Source organism: Teleopsis dalmanni, chromosome 2 (genome assembly GCF_002237135.1).
Source record: "Teleopsis dalmanni isolate 2A chromosome 2, ASM223713v2, whole genome shotgun sequence".
In the NCBI taxonomy this organism is placed as follows: Eukaryota; Metazoa; Arthropoda; class Insecta; order Diptera; family Diopsidae; genus Teleopsis; species Teleopsis dalmanni.
This window is the reverse complement of record NC_051847.1, coordinates 211,404,677-211,427,105: the sequence shown is the minus strand read 5'-3', so window position 1 is coordinate 211,427,105 and position 22,429 is coordinate 211,404,677. Positions and strand designations below refer to the sequence as shown.

The 22,429-nt window shown below is 31.0% G+C and overlaps 1 protein-coding gene across 2 annotated transcripts; it reads right to left on the bottom strand.

The window, feature by feature from the left end:
* Positions 1-1,051: 1,051 nt before the first annotated feature.
* On the bottom strand, positions 1,052-3,036 carry LOC119682954 (transcription initiation factor IIB-like). 2 transcript variants are annotated; one of them, XM_038096532.1, is made up of 5 exons: positions 2,956-3,036; positions 2,023-2,332; positions 1,674-1,899; positions 1,489-1,613; positions 1,052-1,226 (listed from the first exon to the last, which is right to left on the bottom strand). In XM_038096532.1, coding segments are annotated over exons 1-5 (798 nt in total). In that variant the 5' UTR covers positions 2,958-3,036; the 3' UTR covers positions 1,052-1,091. The 2 variants fall into 2 exon arrangements, with proteins under 2 accessions (XP_037952460.1, XP_037952459.1); XM_038096531.1 differs by having other exon boundaries at positions 1,053-1,226; positions 1,960-2,332.
* Positions 3,037-22,429: the final 19,393 nt, after the last annotated feature.

Sequence of the window (22,429 nt, the reverse complement as noted above, 5' to 3'; positions counted from 1 at the left end):
GAAGTAGTAATTATCGCTTCGGGAACAGTTTTTCTGTGACACGGGGACATGTTCGATCATATTCCTATGATTTCTTCTGTGAGAATAATTCGTGTAAAATATAGTAGTTTTCATGTGCATTTGTCAAATTATAAAGCCTGAATAAATAATAATGTATATATAATAATTAATATATATATATATGTAACTTTTTTTTTATATATGTATATATATAACTTTTTGCTTTTTTTTTTTGAACGCGTTAATTCCGTTTATTTTGGATACAGTATTTATTTTTTTCAATATTTTTTTTTAAAATTTTATTTTAAATTTCATACAACGTCTCTTTTATAGTTAATGTTAGTTCCTATACAAATGTCTACCCCTCTAATCCTTACTTCTTCCTTATCAAGAACAGCGAACTCATAAATGTAAAGTTGTAAATATTATTATGATTACTGTACTATTCATTTAGAGTAAAAGTAATGTATATAAGTAATATTATGATTTGTATAATTTTTTCGTATCATAATATTTTTATTACAACTTTAAAACAATTCTAAACTTTTTATTGTAATTAAACGCTAGTAGACAGAACTTTTTATGCGGTTGAAATTTTATTTTCTAAAATGTTAAGTAGACTCAGGTGAGCAAATGAGAAATCATATTTTCATAATTACATGTGGGAGTTCACATGTGGGAGGCGGTCATTCAACTAAAGGATTTCAACAACTTTTTATGCTTACTGACCTATACAGCATATGAAATACAATAAACCAACAACAAATCTGCAGTTTATTTAAGAATCATAAAACTTTAATAGCTCATGAGTGTAGTTAGCAATTAGACATAATTCATTTTAATCCGGTATTTTAAAATTTTACGATTTAAGAAAGGTATTTATAGAGTCTAAAGTATTTTATTTACATTTAAGTATATATCATGCTTATTTATTTTATAATTATTCATAAATTATAACTTATTTATTTTTCAAAAAAATTTTTTTATATGTTTAAAGGTTGTTTTGTTTTTATTTTATTCCTCTTTTTTGTTGAAAATATTAATTTAATAATAATAATTGAAAGAAACACCAAAAATATTTTTGATATAAATTATTTCCTAAGTTTTCTAGTCGACTGCAGTAATTCTTTAGATTTGCAGAACTCATTGCATATATAAGTTATTATACCATATCTTAACTGAAAACCTGCTAACAATGGTTTAAGTGCCACTCTTCTTTTCAGTATCTGCAAATAAAGAATTTAGTGGTTATAAATTTGTAGATCTGCCAGTGCACATTGACAAAAAAAAAACGCTTAGTGTCACCACAATGTTGCTTAAGCGGTGAAAATGAACAGATCAATATTAGATTAAATACATTCCATCACTAATATGTATTAAAGTATATCATAACTGTTCAATCAGCAAAGTGGCGCCGCCAAGCTTTTATTGGCGCTAGTGTACATCTAGTTAAAGAAGCTAAATTTGCTTCCGAACAATTATGCTAACCTTAGCAGCAGCAAATAACGCTCCAGCGGCAATTGCAGACTCAAGCTCGTAACCCAAGCGATCCTTTACTTTCGTTGCGGTTAAAATAATCTCAGCTGCTTTGTTTTCTACCTCATCGCTTACATCTAAGTAAAGCCAATAATAAAATTTTAAGTTAATATTTAATTAATGAATAGCTTACTTACTGGCTAATGCACAAAAACGTGTTAAATAATTGGGCCATTTAATAGTTTTGTCCAAAAATTTTGCAACAGCCTCATAACAATTATTAAGTTCTTTTGCTCGAATTTTGCTCACGAAACATATATCTTTAAATGTCACTGGTATATTTCTTCGACAACAACTTATAAAATAACAACAGACAGCTTGATACTTAACGCAATACTCTTTGATTTCAAAATTGTTGAGTAACTAAGAAAGGGATTAAAAAATCTTTTTCCAATAAAATTTGCATAAAATGCCAATTTTTACCTTTTTAAATAGCACATTTGCCGATGTTATAATTTTACCAGATGTGTGCATACGAAGACCTACCTGTGCAATAATTTTCGTACCTGTGAGAATATCAATCTCATTTTTCATATTAGATGAATTATTCAGTGTATTTTCTATCTTCACAGTTTTTTTTGATTTCTTTTTGGGCACTTCATTGTTTCCTGCACTTGTCAAATCTTTAATATAGCCTGTACCCAAAGCATTAACTTCATTCGCATTGTTTTCTTCACCGAAACAGTCACCAACAATGAGGCCACATGTTAAACATATTGCATCACCTGTGCTGTAGTCCTCCATAACACCATCATCTGGATGGTACTTACAAACGGTGTTGATATCACAGAAATCCCTTCAAAATGAAAGAAATTAATTAAATATATAGGATTTATTTTATGTAATTATAACTGCAGAAATAATATAAAAACAACACTCTTGCTATTTGGACTTGCTATTTGTAGCGCTAAGAATAATAATGCATAGTATCAAAAAAATTCCTTGATATATTTTATCCTACAACAGAAATCCTTCAAAAATCTTCGTTAGAAGTGTTGCTGGTAAAGTTGATATACTTTCTATAGTCCTTACTACAAATCTTCACTATCAGCGTATATATTAGTTGCTTATTTAAGCTTATCACAGTATTCCATTACTTCTCAACTAAGGCCCAAAGTCAACAATCCTTGTTGACCTTAAGCGGCTAGTCATTACAGTTCTTTAGCGGATATAAAATCTAGTATTTCATATCTAATGATTTTTTTAACACCAGAAAATTTAATTATATTTAATCGTTACTTATTATATTATCATCTTATAACATTTCTAACATAAAATCATTTTTTGGTCAGTTTTATTGTCTTCCAAGTTTTTCGTTTATGTAAGGAAATAACTTTTTTGTTGTATAGTGTAAAAAAATATGCTTTAAGAACTAAATATATTTAAATAGTTAAAAGTTTTATAACAAAAATCACTTACATTATTTCCAATATAATAAAAGATATTCACATTTCTCCAAACAAAATAACATTGATATTAATATTCTACAATGAAAATAAACGCACCAAAATTAAAAGTTGCCATATTGATAAAATTTTAAAAAATATAGTCAATGCTGTTTGTGTTTTAAAGAGATTGTGTTCTTTATTCAGCTTATATATATAATATAGTATATAGATCCGTTAGTAATAAAGGGATACAGCACTGATACTACGTTGGTAGTTTCTTTTAGCAGGTTTCGATTATTACCAGCAAATATGTATTATTTTTACAGTTTGTTCTAGAACTTGTTAAATATATTCCTTACTATTCCCTAATATATGTTAAATGAACCCAAATTTGATTTAATTTTATCTGTTCTTTGCTTCCATGCTAATGACATCAAACGGAAATTTCTAGCATCCAATTTAATAGTAACTAAATGATAGTGTGTGCAATAATTTGCCAAAAAATGGAAGGAGTAGCGTTGGTGTAAAACTCCATACTTTAATTATTTATTTAACTTCTAAGGTTTTGTGAATTAGTTATTTCAAAATAAAATAACTTCAAATATGAATAAAAAGTAAAAAAAAAAGAATTAATTTTTTATAATAACTAATCATAACTTTAATCGAGCTGTTATGTATTAAACTTCGTCTCGGTTGTAAGAAGCGTTTTTACATTTTCTGCGACGTCGTTTAATTTTTTATGCATTTATATTAAGTGCATTCGGCAACACCGAAAAGTGACAAAAGAGCTACAAGTTGCACACTAAAATCACTAAGTGAAAGATTGGCAGCACTGTTGGCATATTGGCACAATCTGTCAAATTTCATGTTTTTGGAAAGGATAGAATTCCATAAAAATATATAATTAATATAGAATTGGAAATTAACATGAAAATGAAGAATGAATAAAAAGCAATGTTAAGAATGCTAGAAATTTTGAATTTTGAGTAAAAGTGTATAGTCATGTAGTTCTAAAAAAGCAAGACACCATAAAATCACAAATAACATAAGTTCGATACATTTAGCACGTCAAGAAATACAATGCAATTGCTGATTGTTTCTATCATCAGCTGATATCAAATTTATCCTATGTATACGTCAAGAAACAAAAATTTAATTGATTCACACTCTTCTTTTTTTTTATTTCAGCTGTTTTCTTACGGCACAACTAATTCAGTCTTAACTGAGATTTGAAGTACCTGTTATAGGAACCAACCACTAATATGAAACAATGATCGAAAACAATACATACTCTTTAAACAATACTAATTCATTAAGTTCGTTCAACCATATAATCGTAGTGGACTATAAAATCTATTTTTATTTATAAAAGAGTTATTTTCAGAAAATTTAAAAATTAATTAATATATTTTAATTTCCCAGAAAAGCTGCAAAAATAAAATTAAACCTTGCGTATGTTGTTAATGCTGGGGTTAATGACAAATAAGTGTCTATGCACTGGTTTTTGTATATCTAACTACAAACCCACTTGGAACTGCTATTGCAATTGATGGTGTTGAAGCTCATTATGTTGTTGTTGATGTTGACAATCATGTGATTGCAACAAATGCAGGCAGTAGTCTGCACATAATAAATTTCGTTAAGACTTACTAGCACACTACTCCAAAAAATGAACCCAAAATGAACTTTAACGTTGGTGTAACGTTATATATAAAAATGTAAAGAATATATAAACAAAAATTTGTTTTATATGTGATTTAAATTAAAATAAAATTATGCCATAATGTTCTAGAATGTATAGAATACACAAAACTCTATAACTGAGTTGACTTAAGCGGAAAAGAATGCAACTTTGGTTGCACATTAGAGTTAATAACTAAAACTACATTTAACGCAGCACTGCTGTCGTCACAGTAAAATATTAAGTCTAGCAGATATAAACTGATTTTCTAGCTTTAAAACATTTTTCTTTAATTCAAAATGTTAAAGGCATGCTCAAATTTCAACCGCAAATGCACTCTTGAGACATATAATAGTCCCGTCGTACAAGAAGGGGTTAACACCGTATAACTCCGAACATATATGTAACAATGTCGTTGTCGTTTGCAACTCTGTAGTTTATCGTTAAGTAAATGTTGGTGACGATGCTGCTTCTGGCGGTTGTTCTACTCGTATTGTGTTCCTTGGAGTTCTATAGTAATTTTTATACAAAAAAACATTTTCCCTACTGTTACTACGGTTACACAAAAAAAAGTATAAAAGGTCGGAAAAAATTGTTGATTGACACGTTACAAATTAGAGTACGTTTAGGTGTTTCTTTAATGTTGCCATATGCAACTTATGGCGCTTATCCAACCTCTATAATACTAACATCAGTGTCGGGCTTTAAACCGGCGTGTCTGTGAATTAAGTCTGCGGTCAGATACATTATAACACCAGGTACATTTGAAACAAACGCCCACAACACATACTATATATACACACAAACAAAACAAATTAAACCATATAGTCTATAGAATGGCATGAAGTATATGTGTTCTATGTTTTTTTTTTTTAAATTAAAGTTAGTTACGTACTCGAAAATGTGGTTTGTTTGTAGGGAAACACAATTTGTTTGTATGTCAATTAAGTGCTGAGGATGTAAAATATATGAACAAAGTAACTACTTACCAATTCCTGGAAATACTCCTTAAACAAATGTATTTAAATGGCACTGAATTTGACGTGTGAGTGTAATGCTGACTTAAAATAATCGTTTCCATGGTTTTAAATCAACATTTTTTATTTGAAATATTTTATTTTTTATATTTATTAAAAAAATATTTATTAAAATATTAGATAACTTCTTAATATTTACTTACAATAATTATTGGTAATGCACGCATACATATTTAACAACAACAAGAACAATAGCAGCAATTGACGTCACGAATTATAGTTTCATTATTAAAGCAACGTTGACCACATACGATATATTACATATAAACTGATATCTTCCAGATCAATATCATGTTATCTGTATAGTCATTTCTTTCGCTTTCCGCGCCAAAAGAATAAAAGATAAATGAAGGTTTTATCTTTCACCTGTCGGAACAGATTTTATAGTAGCCATTGAATGTAATACTTCTTCTTGTAGTACGTCTGCCTATTAAGACTAAAATTTTCTCTGAATCTGCAAACTATATAAGACCCGTAAAGACTAGTTTTAAATAATAATGTGACGTTCTCCCATATATGTTATATCGCAATTTGTTTTATCCTTTCACTACTGCAACATCAACGAAACACAGAGTCGCAGGACCAAAAGATTATATTTTCAGATGATTCACACTATTTGGTCGTCCAAGTCAAGTTTTTTGCCACCTTAGGTCCGTGCTATATTGCAAAAATTCAATGTGAATCTCATCGAGTTGGCGAAACTGACTGTTTGGACTTAAAATCTTGTCACTTAGCAGACGACCACCAGCTCTCTAGGCAATAATTCAATTTTGCTCAGCTTTGTATTTATGCAACATCAACGAAAGCTACAACTGGAAGACCAAAATAACTAATAATGCATAATATTGTAATATATTTTAAGTGGTAACTGTAATATTGTAAATTAAAAATAATTTTCTCATAATTATATAAAATCTAGGTTAACTAGAAACTCTATTAAAAGGGGTAGAAACATAAATATGCAATAATAATAACTTGTGTACTCTGCATATAAAAGAACTAATCAACGCCGCACATATGTGTTTTCATACTAAGCCAAGCTTCTATTCTTTTTTTTTTTTGTTTTTGATTTTTAAAGCAGAGGTAACTAAAATTACTGCACAGTAAACCACAGAGAACACGTAAGTGACATAAATGACTCCATGCTGCTGACTAATGCTGACTACACTTTTCATCAAGGTGTTACACTCCGGCATGCTGCTTGCTCCAAGCTACAAAATCAACAACGGGTCATAAAACAACTAAATGACACGAGGCTTGACAGGCTTAATGGCGAAGCAGCGATGAGCAACCGGCACTGGTAATGCTTGCTAACTTACTTGCTTGCTTAGTTTTACTGGAATGGTACAATAACCATTGAATAAGATTAATGAGGCTGCTTAACAGGACTGCAGATAGTTTATCATACTCTCGCCGTATTGCTACTTCTTACCCACACTGAGCTAGTACCGTACGGATAACATATTAAGACAAAATATTGCGCGCTGCCAGCATATGAGGCACATTGATGAGTTCTAGGAAAATTTAATAATAGAGCTGAAGGAAAAGACACTAAAGACTTTGTGGTGTCTGCATTTTATAAGTAAATCCCAAATAATGTTTATGAAATGAACAAAAAAAACTTTCACTCAGAAAGTAAGTAAATACTTACTTCTTCAAGCTTTAATCAAAATGGGGAAGAGTTATTTCTTCTTCTGTGATAGTTTAATATAAAAAGGGAAATTAAATAACGTTTATCTTGGAGGAAATCTCATCACTTTTGCTTTATAAAGTTAATGGAAACCTTTAAAAGAAAGTGGTTCAACTACAATAATGCTGTAAAATGTATCTCTTTAATTGCCAATATTTTTACATTCCAATGGAGTCCCTTATTTTGATTCGGACCATTTTATATATTTTTTAATGCCAATGTTAAAATTCATGTTTCAAATAAGTTATTGACTTCATTTTACTTTAACTCTTTTATTACAAATATAAGAAACTCTAGCCAGGTGTACTGCACAAACTGATTACGAATTTGCAGTTTGCTGTGACAATCTCAACCAGATTGTCTACTCCAACGATGTGTGTAATTTTAATTATGCAGCACATTTATAAAATCCTCAGTGAGGTAAATTAAATTGAATTGCTTGGGACTTGCCATTTACTAGTTTTGCCAATTTGCAGTTATTGCACTAAACGACTCTGATGATTCATTAAAATGCTCCTAATGGAAATCGATGGCTTTTGAATATCTGCCAATGAAGATATTTATCTGACGACCAATCATTTGAAGTAGGTAAAGTTTAATTACCTTAAATTTAGTTGGGCAAGTAGAAAATAACGTAATTGACAAAATCGATTAATTTTGTTTTAACTGCAATTTAATTTATATATAATGTGGTATAGAAATTTTTACAAATTAGTTAAATTTTATTTTACAATTGTTTTTATAAGTCTGCTTTTCTGCTTTATGAGTAAGAATTCCGTCAAATATATTTTTTTTGAAAATAAGTAAGTAATTTTTTAAGTTTCATAATTAAATACCAGTGTCATTTCGCAAATTGTCACTAGAGCAATTAACTGGGTTCCCTTTCTTTATAAACGGCGAAATTCCAATAGAAACAGTGAACATCACTTTGTCATAATACATTGTGACCGAAAAGTTTCCGGAAATAAATAAATAAAACGCAAAATTCTTAATCTTCATCAATATTTATTTATCTCCTTCAAAATATGCTCCATTAAAAGCGATACACAAATGCCAACGTTTCTTCCAATCATCAAAACATTTTTTATAGGCGCTTTCCGGTATGGCTTTGAGTTCCCTCTGCGAATTCTGTTTTACGTCTTCTATGGATTCAAAACGCGTTCCTCTGAGTGGTAATTTGAGGTTGGGAAACAGGAAAAAGTCACACGGTGCAAGATCAGGTGAATACGGTGGCTGTTCGATGGTATTTATTGAATGTTTGGCCTTAAAATCGTTGATAATGTTGAACAAATTGAGGTGAATCGGAACAAGCCGGGCGTTGACACGTCGCATACACAAATTGTCCACCAAAATCAAACGAGCCATCTCACGACCGATGCCTAGCTCTCGTGCTATCTCTCTAACACTCACATGAGGATTTTTGAACACGATTTCCTTTGCCTTTTCAATGTTTTCGTCGGTGGTAGAGGTCGAAGGTCGTCCAGAACGCGGCATGTCTTCGACGGTCGTACGACAGTCCTGAAAGGCTTTGTACCACTCATAAACTTGAGTTTTCGATAAAACTGATTCCCCATAAGCCTTTTGTAGCATTCGCAACGATTCTGCACACGAAATTTCGTTCGAAAAACAAAATTTGATGCAAACTCTTTGTTCAATATTTTTTTCCATTGTTTTTTCGCAACGCACTACTGAGGTGAACTGGTTTCAACAGCTGCCGTAAACGAACTGTCTGACAGATCGCGCTCATTTTTGGCATAGAAATTAAGGACAGTGCTGCCAAACTACATAAACTTAAAATATCGAAAAATATACAGCGCGCGAATTTTAAATGAGAATTTCCGAAAACTTTTCAGTCACAATGTATATGAATGTCGCTGACAATTAGACCCTGGTCGATTCTGTTGATGTTCTAGATAAGTTAGAAGGACTTTTATTAAAGATTTAATTTTTTACACATATTTAAAAATAATTATTGTAATAACATAAAACTCTTACATACATATGTCAATTTATCACAATGTAAATAAAACGATCTAAAAAGTTTTAATCTTTTGAAATTAAACAGCCAATTTTGATTTGTTTCAGTTTACAATTTGCTTTACTCAAATAGTCAGTGATGCCAGTGTGGTTATACCAATACCAACCTCGCGGCTGAAAAACAACTGGTCAGAGTTCAATCTCAGTTTTGACTAATATTTCCTCCAGATAGATATCCCAGAACACGGAAACATGACTCCATTGGCGATCGATTCCGTCGCTTTCGCTCTCAAAGCCATTTTTACCTATACCATTGAAGAGCATGTTCACAAGATGCGTGTTCACAAAGCCTGTTAAGTTTCTCTTGATACTCCCAGCCTTTATCTCATTAAACTGATAAAATTCCTTTACCGCAGAACCTATCGTCTTAGGCAGGCAGGCTCTACACAAGCTCACAAATTGACACCAGCCTTAGAAACCTGATGTCCATTATTACCCAATGGGTCCACCAGGCCAGGTTCAATTCCCCTAATGCAAAACTAAGGGAACGGCACAGGGTAACGTTCTAATGTCTTTAATACGATCATGCAAATCTGCAGATCCAATTAGTCTATCTCTGGCTATGGTAATGGCATAGTGTACGACAACTCAGACAAAGCTAACGTCTTTAGCGAAATCTTTCCAAAAAACCATTGCATTAGCTTTAGCGACTTTAACTTCATGTCTACCACAAACATTTAGTACATGGGCTCTTGAATATTTCAATGTTGAGCAGACCCATGGGTTTCTCACCCCCTGCTGACATCTTCGGCATAATTTGGCTTAAAACGCCCAAAAAATCAACTGGTACTGATTGCTCAATACCTCTGATTCTCACTCCTCTTCTTCAAAAAGTGCAAAATGCGTCTTAATCATGTGTACAATTCTGGTTGCTTCTCCCAACCATGGAAAAGGGCCATATTCTGTCCCATTGCTAAAAGTAGCACGCCCAAAGTTGAAGCCCTCAGCTATCGTCACATCTTTCTCTTCAACTCTGTCAACAAGTTCTATGAAACAGTTATAGTCAACAAAATGAAGTCCTTCTCTTTGGAAAACAAAAATCTCCCACCTTGCCACTTTGGCTTCAGAAGCCAAACTTCCACGGTGCATGATCTGCATCAAACCCTTGATACTTTGTTGTTTGAGTGTTTGGTTTGCAGCATTTGCCAGTTTTACTTTTCCTCAATATTCTGCAGTATTGTCCATAAATTCCTTTCCAATCCGTCTTTTTAAGTTCGAGTCGGTCTTGCTCAGCGTTCTTTAGGACTCGGTATTAGGCTCACTCCTCTTCAATTTGTTTATGATAGACATACCTATTCTCCTGGCCACGCCAAGCAAATTTCAGCTTGTGAGCAAGCTAAAGTATCTTGGAGTTGTGCTATCTCCTCGGCATAACTTCATCCCACACATTGACTATGCCATCCGTAACGCCTGATTTAGGCATACACAACTGCAAAATGACTTTCGAAGGCATAACCATTTGACAACCATACGCGATTGCACCAACCTTAACTTGAAGGCATGAATTTCCTCGATACCGTTCTTTACGACAAATTTTAGATCGCTCGCTTACCGAGTACTTTCTTACATTCGGCCGTCGGTATACTTCTCATCTGCATAACCTTCCCCCGACGTCTTAACTTTCAGCACCCTTCCCGAACTCGTGTAAGTCATGCGCTTCAAACCTCTCAATACTTCGTCTTCGTTAAATAATAAAATAAGATATTGATAGCTATGATGGTTAAATTCACTTTTTAAAATTATTGATCATTCACTGTTTTTTACCACATTTCTTGTTAGAAACCCAAAGAGTTTTATGTTATATTTATCGTGTTAAATTTGTTGATACATTCGTTTGCGGATCTTTAGTGTCCTCACCAATAAAAGTCTAATAAACTGTAAATAAAAAATTTCCATAAAAGTCTTCTTATTCTGGAAACCAAAACTTTACGGTTGCAAGAGATATGCTCGATTTTTGTCGATTATGGATCAAAAACACAAATTTCTCTTAAAAACATTACAGATAAAATTATAATAAAGTGACAAGAATTGTCCTGTTACAACAACAAAATAAACTATTTAATTATAAATCGAATATAAAGAACTCTACCTTCTCCTGCAATTCTCATTTCAATTAGTGAAATCTGTAAAAGTTACCATTTCACATATTTTTTGTTTAAATTTGCAGAAATGTAGCAGTCACGTTTTAATATTTGTATCTATAAAATTTATGTTTAAAACCAAAATCTTGCCAACATGTCACCAAACGTTAACTTCGACAAACTCATTACAGTTTAATTAGTTGCAATTTGTTGGGTTGTTATTAAGTTTCTCCATTAATAAAAAGTAGCGAGCATTGTGTTGACGAGTGACGAGTGACGAATAACGAGAAGCGAGCAACAAATTGTCTGCGTTGTTCTTTCGTTGAATTCTTTTGAGATTGGCTGCAGTGTTTGGGAGAAAATACATTTTAACAAATTTAATGACAAATTTGTTGTGTACGTCTTAATGACATTCCATCAAAAAGTGAAATTCACGAAGTGACAATAAATTTCACAAGCGAAAAAGGGTTTAAATAGCATTTTATCGTCTTCCCTGCTTTTGCTTCCTGATGTTGATGCTGATGCTGATGTTGATGTTCTTGGCACCTCCAAATTTCTTCCATTCTAAAGAAAGAATGAGAACTGAAGAATTTTATGATTGGCGGAAGAGAGTGGTACATAATTTTTTAACACCCATCAGAAGATTAACGACTTCGTAAAGTGCCTTTCTTGGTGCACAACAAAAGTGTTGCTAATGTTTGATGTATGACAAGTGTTGACAATATTTGTACCGTTAAAAGCATAATTTACACAGCCTTTGAGCCAAGTTTATAACCTATTTTGTCGAATATTTTGGGTATTGTTTGGGCATTGTCGTCGAGAGGTGCTATTGTTGCTTTTGTGCAGCATTTGATGTTTACTCTTTACTGGTAAAACTAATTAAATTTTTTATTGAATCTTTTATGAGTTGTGGTAAAATTGCAAACAAAAATTAAAAAATTTTAAATTTTCCTGTGGGTTGGCAAGAGAACTTAATGAAAAATGCTTTAAAAAAAATTACATTCATACGAAGAAAAGTACTTTAAAACCCTGCTAACAAGCTAAGACCAAATAATTTTATCTTTAGTTTCATGTGTTTTTCTACTTTTTTCTTTTTTTTTTGCAGCAGTAAAATTTACATATGTGCATTGTCTTTGTGCGACTAAGGTGTTTTCAATAGTTTGTTTATCAACCGATGCATTTTGTTGATACGAGGGTAGTATAAAGAAACTTCACTTTTAACTATAGTGTACAACATTCGGGAATTGCAGAGATAGCTTCTTGTTTTGCATTCAAATATCGTTTACTAGATTAGATTAGATTTTATTTTAAGACGGGTCCGGAACTTGTCACCACGTCACTGCATACTTTGAGGATTACTAAGTGATTCATTCAGATACGGACAATGTTCTCATTACAAAACAGATTTATTTATAAAAATTTTTGTTTTTTTCTGAGAAACACACTTTATAAAAATTAATTATGAAAAAACTTCTTCACTTCGCTCGCTTATATGTAGATTCGATGGTCGTTTTAGCTTAAATATATATAAAGTAATAAAGAGCAGCTGCAGAACTAGACTATAGAACAATATATAATAAAAAGTGATAGCAAATAGCACTAAGAAAGCAAAGGAATAATTTAATAAAAAATGCCAGGTAACAGCACTAAACATAGGGTAGAATAAATATACAATAAATACCTTTAAAAAATACATTAAAATTTTGAGTTTAGAGTGTATTATTTTTTTAATAAATTAATGAACTACTTTTAGTAAAGTCGTCAACATCTGTACTGAATGTTGGTTACTTGTAGAACAATTTTGGTGTGCGTTGACAACCAAATATATTAATAACTGGAAATGCAGTTGTTAATTAAAGTGTCTACAGTTAGTGGCAAGTACAGAAATTTTAAATGGAACGTTATTTGATTTTATATTGTATTCTCTCATTAGTATACCATCCCTACAGTAATTACGATAAATCTATTAAATTAGCTTGTTTTAAAATTCTGGTAACACTTTCCGTATAGTGTACACCACATTTGCTTGAAATCATTCAAGAATCTATTCAAGAATTTTTTGTTTATATATAGTTGTTTGATCTTTTAGTAGTACCACTTACCAACGAGGATCAATGGCCACTTACAGTTATCATCGCAATAACAATGTTTACAAGTAAACTGAACAAACCTATCAACTGCAGTAGTTAGATACATCTTCAAAAAGTAATCGAATTTGTAATTTGTATTTAAACAGAATCCATGGATTCCCAATTAAATTGTCTTAACTTCTTTTGCAAAACAATTACTAATTATGCTTCTTACGCCCAACTTTATTTCTTTTCATGGTGTTGTGTTTAATCCACAATTTGCCTAGGACTATGAATGAATGGAGAAACTTTTTTGAATAATGAGAAATTGTTGTGAAAATTATAAGAAATATTATTTATAATATTTTTGTAGCGCGAATAGTTTCTTTGCTGAAAAAACTTACATTTGTTCCGAACGAAATTGTCAGCGGTACTCGACCGTCGATGACAAGCAGATTAGCGACTTATTTGTAGAATTTATTTAAAAATTCTATATACTGTGACAAGAATTCTATTTGGTATAGAAAATGTGGTATAATAAGTATTGATATATTTTTAATCAAAAGCATTCTTAGGCTGATCAGTGATTTTCTACTTTAAATAGAAAAGAGGATGATAGTAAAGAAATATTCAAATCCGAAAATTTGATTTTAATCAAATGAATTGTTAAGCTAACTATATATACGGTACATATACAGATACGGTTTGGAAACCGTCAAATATCTATCATCAGTTATCTGTAAAAATATCTAATTCTCTGAAATATAAAGCTTAGTGTAACGAATTTAATGAACTGAAAACTATTAACAAAATATAATACCTTCATCTATAACTTAGAAAGACAATAATAAAAGTATTACTAAACGGCCCTCGTTTCCACTCTTCCTATTGTATACAAAAAGCACAAACAGAAGAAATGCCTTTAAGCAGAACAAAAACAAAAAAAAATTGAAAATAAAGTAACTGGACAATGGAGCTCCTCTGTAGGAAGAAGTTCTTCAAAATGGAATTAATTTAGGGAAAAATCCTAATCACAAGTACGTTGATTTTGTTAACCCACGTTCGATTTGCGTCTGACTAAGATTTAAAAAAAATCCTAAAAAAATTATGCAAAAAAGTCACTAAAACTTAAAACCCGAATATCTGAAAATAAAAACATTTCGGTGTAGGCAGGCAACCAGGAAGGCAGGCAGTCAGGCAAGAAGGCAGGAAGGCAGGCAGGCTGGCATAATAGAAGAGTACCGTTGGGCTCTTCAGACAAACTTTTCAATAAATCTTTGAAGAGCTGCAAAAAGAAGTAACTGTGTATAAATCCCATATTATCCATTCAACGAATACAATTAAAATTGCACGTGATACGCTTTGGAAACACACTCGAGTTCAACTGCTCAGCTAAATACGCCACTGCAGTGGTTCCCCTGCTTTTCACTAACATTTAGAATGTTTTCGTTTTGTTCATTATTTTTTTTTTTGTATCTTTCTTTAATTTGTTTTTTTTATTCTAAGTTTTTTAAGTTTGAATGTTGCAAAATTGTATCAAAAAAAATAGAAAGGAACGGTAACTAGTTTTAATTAAAGCAAAAGTCAAGTGCACAGCATGTGCGGCTCAGACACAAGATGCTTTCATTCAATAGTCCTGAAAAGTGGCAACACATGCAGGCATTGAACGGCACATTCCATTCAAGTATATCACAGCATCTGAAATGGATTAGTTGAGCTTTACTCTTCTGAATTGGTTATATACTTCTTTTATTTTTACTGGTATGTGTCTCCTTTTCTCATGTTCCTCCTACAGGAAACTGATCATAATAGACACATGAGTGACCCGTTGTGCATTCAGACGGCAGTTTCTTTCTTATTGTAATCATAATTCTATAAAATGATATATATTATTCACATAATATGTAAAATGAAAAAATATCAAGTACCATATAGCGTATTTCTTCAGATGTTTCACACATTTTTAAATCAATATAATTTTTTACACGAGTGATAAATTACACAACTGCCTTCACAACAAAGTGTAGCCTGAAATGTCGCTTTTCAAATACAAATATCTGTATCTTTTGCTTTTCAAAGAATATCTGTTGTGAATTACATGGCTAATAATACCATCTAGTGACAAAAAACCGCGACTACTTTAAGAATTAATATTTAAGATATTTATGCATATAGGGAGTCTTTAATAACTATTATATACGAACTATAGACACCGAATTAAATCCTTCTCTTACTTGCTCAAACGTAATCCACTCGTATTCTCTTATCTATGCCCTTATATGCTTCAAACTGAGGAAATACTTGTTGGACTATTCCAAGGACTTAGACATAAGCCGCAGTAGTATATGGAACTGAATCTAAATTAATTGGAATTACAACTAAATATCGCGAGATCCATTCACCATTACGCTGTACAATAACGAACTTAGGAATCACCTCCGCAGAAACTACTTATAAGCAAAACTTCCATTTCTTTTTCCGTATATATATACCTCTTCATATATCTTATATACATTATTTTAGTTGTAGATAAATGTTCACATAGGTGAGTTAACCTTAAGCCTCTCAATTTTCCTCATATTCTGATTACTGCAAGAACGTTTCAGCAAGGACGTTTCGGTTCTTTGGGACCGATGGATCTACTATCACGTCATTCCGAAGAGAAAGTTTTAGTAGATTCAAGTCTCATACTGTGGCGTTTGATGTTTTCACTTAATGGAAAATAAGAAGAAGTTATATATGTGTATGGCATTGTATTGTAACGCAATGATCTGTCAGATTATTTAGCAATTGGGCTTAAGCTAAAAATTACTGATATTTAGCGATATTCGTAACAGCTGTTAAGTTGTTAAGCTGATAAGTTCTTAAGAAAATATTAAATATTTAAATTATTACAATAACATAAAGTTTAGTAGTTAAATAATTAATTTGTTATGAAACATAAATAAATAAATTAAAGAAATAAAATAAATAAATAAAAATAAATAGAAATAATTGTCATTTTTCAGAAAAATTATTATACATATATATATATATGTATTTTGAAAAATTAATTAAGAAAATAAAACCATCGTACCTATTTTAATATTTTTTACATTATTTTTACATTATTTATTATTTTTTATTGTTTACATCATTACATTGAAATTTTTTCATTCCAGCAATTATCTTAACATTTTCATAATTTCTACGAGTACTGACAATCAACTTCAAATGACGTCAATGAATTTAACGAGGAACTATTAAAACTATTAGAGTCATTTATTCATCCATTAAAGAGAATCTGATTCTCATGCTGCGTCGCATATATATAAACGACATTAAAAATATTTATACTTACGCGCACATCATAAAATCTCAGTCTTCCTATATAATTTACCAAAGTGTCTTAGAAAATATATTTATAGTAATTAGCACTTGAATGCAGAAGAAGATGGAGATGTAAAATGTAATTTTAAGAATAGAAAGTTTTAAAGAAAAAATCAAATTATTATTTTAATTAGCAAATCAGAATATTAAATAACAATTAGTGATATAATTAGGAAACAGTATAGATAAAAATATACTAAATATAATTGTATAAATAAGATTATCAAGATTATCAAAAAAATTTCGATCAGGTATCGTGACGTGGTTTATAACATTTTACCATACTTTAGATAAGCAGAATTTGAGCGCCATCCTTCATTAAGTCTTATACATATGTCGATTTGTTTCTCTTTATAATCAATAAACTAACAACTATTTTAAAATTATGGTTTGATATGATGTCATTTGCTGACGAGGTCAAATCTATGTTATGATGCAGTATCCTATTCGATAATTTAACTTTATAGATATCAGATTCTCAGTAGGCCATTCAATAAATTGACACATTTTCTAACAGAAGACTTTTTTCTGACGTCGATTACTACTAATACAGTATTCTCTTCTATAACTTAACTTAATAAATTTAAGTTCTCAAAAGGACTTTTAACAAATCGATACTTCTTGCTGTAGAACAACTATTTCTGTCGTCAATTTTCAGTTTCTATCTATAACTTTAGACTCATTAGGTCTGTAATAGGTCTTTCAATAAAACAACATTTATTCCAACTATTTTCGTCATGTTTGTACAGTCGAAGGCTTTTAGTTCTACATATTGAGGCATTATTCTCTTTAATAACTTTAGAGTCATAACCTTCTCAATAGATCTTTCAATAAGTTAAAACCTATTTCAACAACATAACTATTTCTGATGCATGATTACTGATCATAGCTTTAGGTTCTACACAGTAATGTAGTATCCGATTCGATACTTAAATTTATAGTAGTCAGATTATCAATAAGCATTCGTCAATTTTCTGTTGGAAGCAATAACGATCACTTAGAGCAAAAAGAACTGTTCTGATTTAACTTCGGCCAGCATATGACTACGCACTTATTTCTCACATAACAAGTCATCAATTTTGATATGTACCCACATTACAACTCTTTAACTCTAACTTCTAACGTCTATTATTTCTGAAACTGTTTATACAAACGCAACTGATTTATAGGCCCATTTTTTATTGAAATGGAAAGTTCTCCGTGCCTTACTTTTTTAATTAAATTTAATCTCCATTCGACTACTAAGTACATCCTTATTGTCTTATTCTTATTCTCTCCAGATACATACCATTCATTCTTATTAACTTCACATTGACTTATGTCAGTATTCTATGCGTGCTCTTTGCTTGCCGGTCTTCTCGGAACTGATAGAATCTACTGAGTAAAATAATAAAAATTTCAATAAAAAAATTTAAATGAAATTCATGTAGTTGTCTTTTTGTTGATATTTTTTTTTTTAAATCTTAAGCTTAACATAAATATTTGTTCCTAAATTTGTAAATTATTTAAAACCAAAAGTTCATTTATTAAAAATCATTTGAGATAGTTATTAACATGTGGAACTTGTTTGAGGAATATGTTCTAAATGTTGTGAACAACTCAAGGAACAGAAAGGGGAACATTGTGTTCAAACAATATCCACAGTGCTATGGAGAGTACAACTTGCAACATGTAGCAAACAAAAATTGACTAGCAACATGTTGCAAACAGTACAATTGTATTTAAGAGTAATATATTTAAATTGTTTTGTTGTGGTATTTATTTATTATTAATTAAAATAAAATAATTTAAATTAAATTATAATGCGAAATTATTAAAAGAACATAGAAGTATTGATATGACAGTATTACAGTATTGATATGGAATTCTCAAGATACTATGCGACGTAACGAGAAAGACAATAGTTCACGAGTTTGTATTGATGACTAAAAGGTCGCATAGTTGATTGTAAGAGCAAGGTTCTTAGGACATACATTAGATAAGAGAAGAGCGGAAGATCTGTTGCGTTTCAGTACATTTACAATTCGTGTATTGGATTACTTATGGGGCACTGTGCTATTGTCTGTTGTGGCGCGTACTGATTAGCCGACTGTGAGGAAGTTGCAATGATATAGACGACGAGAAATCTATTGATTACTTTCTATGTCTTTGGCCAAGATTTTTGACTACTCGACTCCAATGTTTGGGGTGCCGTTTCGTCGCTGGTAGAGATAGGTAGAGATAATTAATTTAAACCTCACAGCTCTTCTTTAGTTTATCTAAAAAACCAAATGAATTAAAAACTGTATACAAAAAACTATATACGAATTAAGCTTCTTATATGAACGATTATGGGGCTCTCAGTTTATGGACTTTCTCAGTTTATCTGAAAAAAGCAGTAATTGAAAAAAGCAGTATTGAAAGCAGTGACATAAGAAACTGTATTGGGAACAATTATAGCTTCTTGTGTTAAGAAACATAAGAAATGGAGTTTTATCAGACACAGTGGTTAAAAACTCGCCACGCTTAGAACTCCACTATTGGTGATGATTCCTTCAAGTAAGAGTGTTGCTGTTTGTAACATCATGCCTTCTTTCAATCCAAGATATGGTTCATCTTAGGTTGATGGCATGCATCACAACTTTAAACTTCAGTGTAGGAGTATAGATTCAATAATCATAATAACAACCATATACTGATTTATAAATAAGTTTTATCTTTAGATAATGATATTATAGATAAGTGTATTAAATTTCTTGATTCAAAATATTTATTTAATAAAGATTTTATATAAAAAATACGAAAACACCGAGTAAAAATTAGGTTTAAAAATTAAAAAAAAAACAAATAATAGAAAAAAAACTAGTTTTAAAGTATGAAAAGAAATTATAATTACGATGCGAAGATTCACATTGGCACGCGTTGGTCCGCCAACAATAAAACTATTACGAAACTATTTTTGATGCACTCTCTGTTTGTTGATGATCATTTGTGGTCGATAAGCGCCTCGAAGCCTCTCGATGCGCCTCAATTCAACGATATTTGCAAATAATCTTCAAACATGCAAGTAGACAAAGTCTGCTTGGAATCGTGGAATCGGCATCAATTTAGCCACAAGCGAATTTGCAGAAAAAACTGAATGCAATTTACATGCCACATGCGTCATGGCAAGGCCCACCATCGACCGCGAAATCGATGCATAAAGTGAGCCACAAATTTCATGTCTTACACCTTCAACAGACAAATTCAAAGCAATTTTAAAAATTTATTTTCCCTAATTTAACCTAAATTCCAATAATAAAAATATTTGAAGCACATTTATGGCCACTCGCCGGTAACATTGAAATTGCATTGAAGATGTCTTTCTGCAGCGGCGGAGCATATGCAAGTAATTTTATCATTGGATTTTTATCAACTCAACTGGACTTACTGAACATTTACTCAACTTCATTTATTTGTACTATTAATTCCTTTTTTTTGTTCTTCCTTCTTTTTTCAATCTAAGTTCAAAATGCTTTGATCATACGAGTATATTCTAGCCCAGTCCAGTCCAGTGTAGGATTTATGGAGCTTACCTTACTTGCGTTATTCTTAGTATTGTGCCGCTCGCTGCTTTGAAATTTATTGTTTGTTCTGGGTAAAATTTAACCCGAAGCTAATTGAGTTGCACCACCCAAATGAAAATATTTCCTTCCATTTTCATGCAAATTTTCGCTCTTGCCTGAATTTTTGCAATATTGCAGACTTAAAAGCGAAACTATTTTTATATCTAAGATATTTATTAAATTTGACAGATAAAGAAATACGTTCGCGATTAACGAATTAATTTTTATTGACAAAAATTTTTGTTCAGATTAAATATTGTTTTATTAGATTAAATATTCACTTCAATGACTCGTAAAAAAAGGCCTTCACCTCTACTTTTCATTGTCATTGTCCAACAAATTAAAACTGTTAGTGACATACAATATATACTAATTCACATCCAAGTCAATTGTGGGACTTCCATTTAAGAGCTTCTTATGTTTTATTAAACGTATAATTAAATAGTTGATCTGTTATTTTTTAACTATTGAATCTGGTTTAATTTCTTTGGCTATTCTTCATAGGTCTTTCACATCCACCGGTGCTTAAGTCCTTTAATATTGCTTGGAACAGTTTTGATTATATTACCGATGTATGTATATTGCCTTCTAATATTTCTTTCTTTCTTGCTCCGTTGTGTCCACCTTACAATAATACTTAAATTCAGTGAAATCTATCACAATAGGTCAATTACTTGTCTAGTAATATTTAAGGGGATCAGTAGTAAGGGACACCCTACTTATTTAAAAACATTAATATTTCTAATATTTTATATATTTTACTATGCATATTTTAACAAAGTTCCACAAATGCGGAAAAAGAAACCATGAAACATAATTTCACGATAAGTTAAAACAGTTTTCGTGGGATCTCATTATTTATATGTAAATTAATATAATATATATTATATCTTATGTGTTTCGTAATGCGAAAGATGCAATGATGAGAGAAATTAAAACAATTCTTGTAGATTCTTTCCTGAGAAGGCAGTTTAAACGGAAGTTTAAATTTAATGTTCCTAATATTTTACATACAAAGTGTTTTCTAACAAAGTCCACAAATGGGAACAAAAAAAATGGTGTTGGGTCCACCCAATTTATATATATTATATATATTTATATATATATTCTAATAATTACAAAAACGACTAATTCAGATACTTTAATTCGTATATCAATTTTAAGACAAATTAATATCCTGTAATTTAATATTTAATAAGTTTTTGTAGATTTTAACCTACTAAAACAATCTTTCGAAAATGATATCTGGAAAGATACATGACACTCAGACTATATTTATCTATTGTAGAGTAAATTTTATATCACATTATATCACACGAATTTCCAGTTCATTTTGAGAAAGAGTAGAACGTTTGGAAGAGATAAGGAGCTGATACTTGAGCTGCTTACAAAATATGATTTAACAAATCTAATTATGAAATTTCAGATAGCGAGAAAAAAGCATGGAAAATATCATCGTTCTCAAAACAATGTGGACATAAACTGTTATTAACAAGACTAAAACGAAGGAGATATTTGACGCCATGTGATAAGATCAGTGGTCCCACAAATCAGTAATTTACTGTCCTTCCGACAAAGATTCACAAAAAAATCTAGATACTTTACACTGATTTCAGATAGGATCAATATGATGTCTATGTCAATTTCGGATTATAGCTTATACAGCTAACACAGCTGACCATTATATCTTATTTAATACTCTGCCAAAATGTATAGAGTCTAAAGTGATTATCAGCCGTGAAGGTTTAACAAGCGTGTCAGTATAACGTGACAATAAACGCTCCCATTGAAATTCTAAGGTATTTCATCGATACCAAATTCAGCTGTATGGATGGGTATTATTTTCTCTTTAAACGCTACTTAGGGCTAAGTAAGAGATGCTACTTCGGGTTAAGTAATATATGCTTCTTCGTGCTAAGTAAACAATTGGGAAATAAAGTCTGTTTTGCTAGTAGAA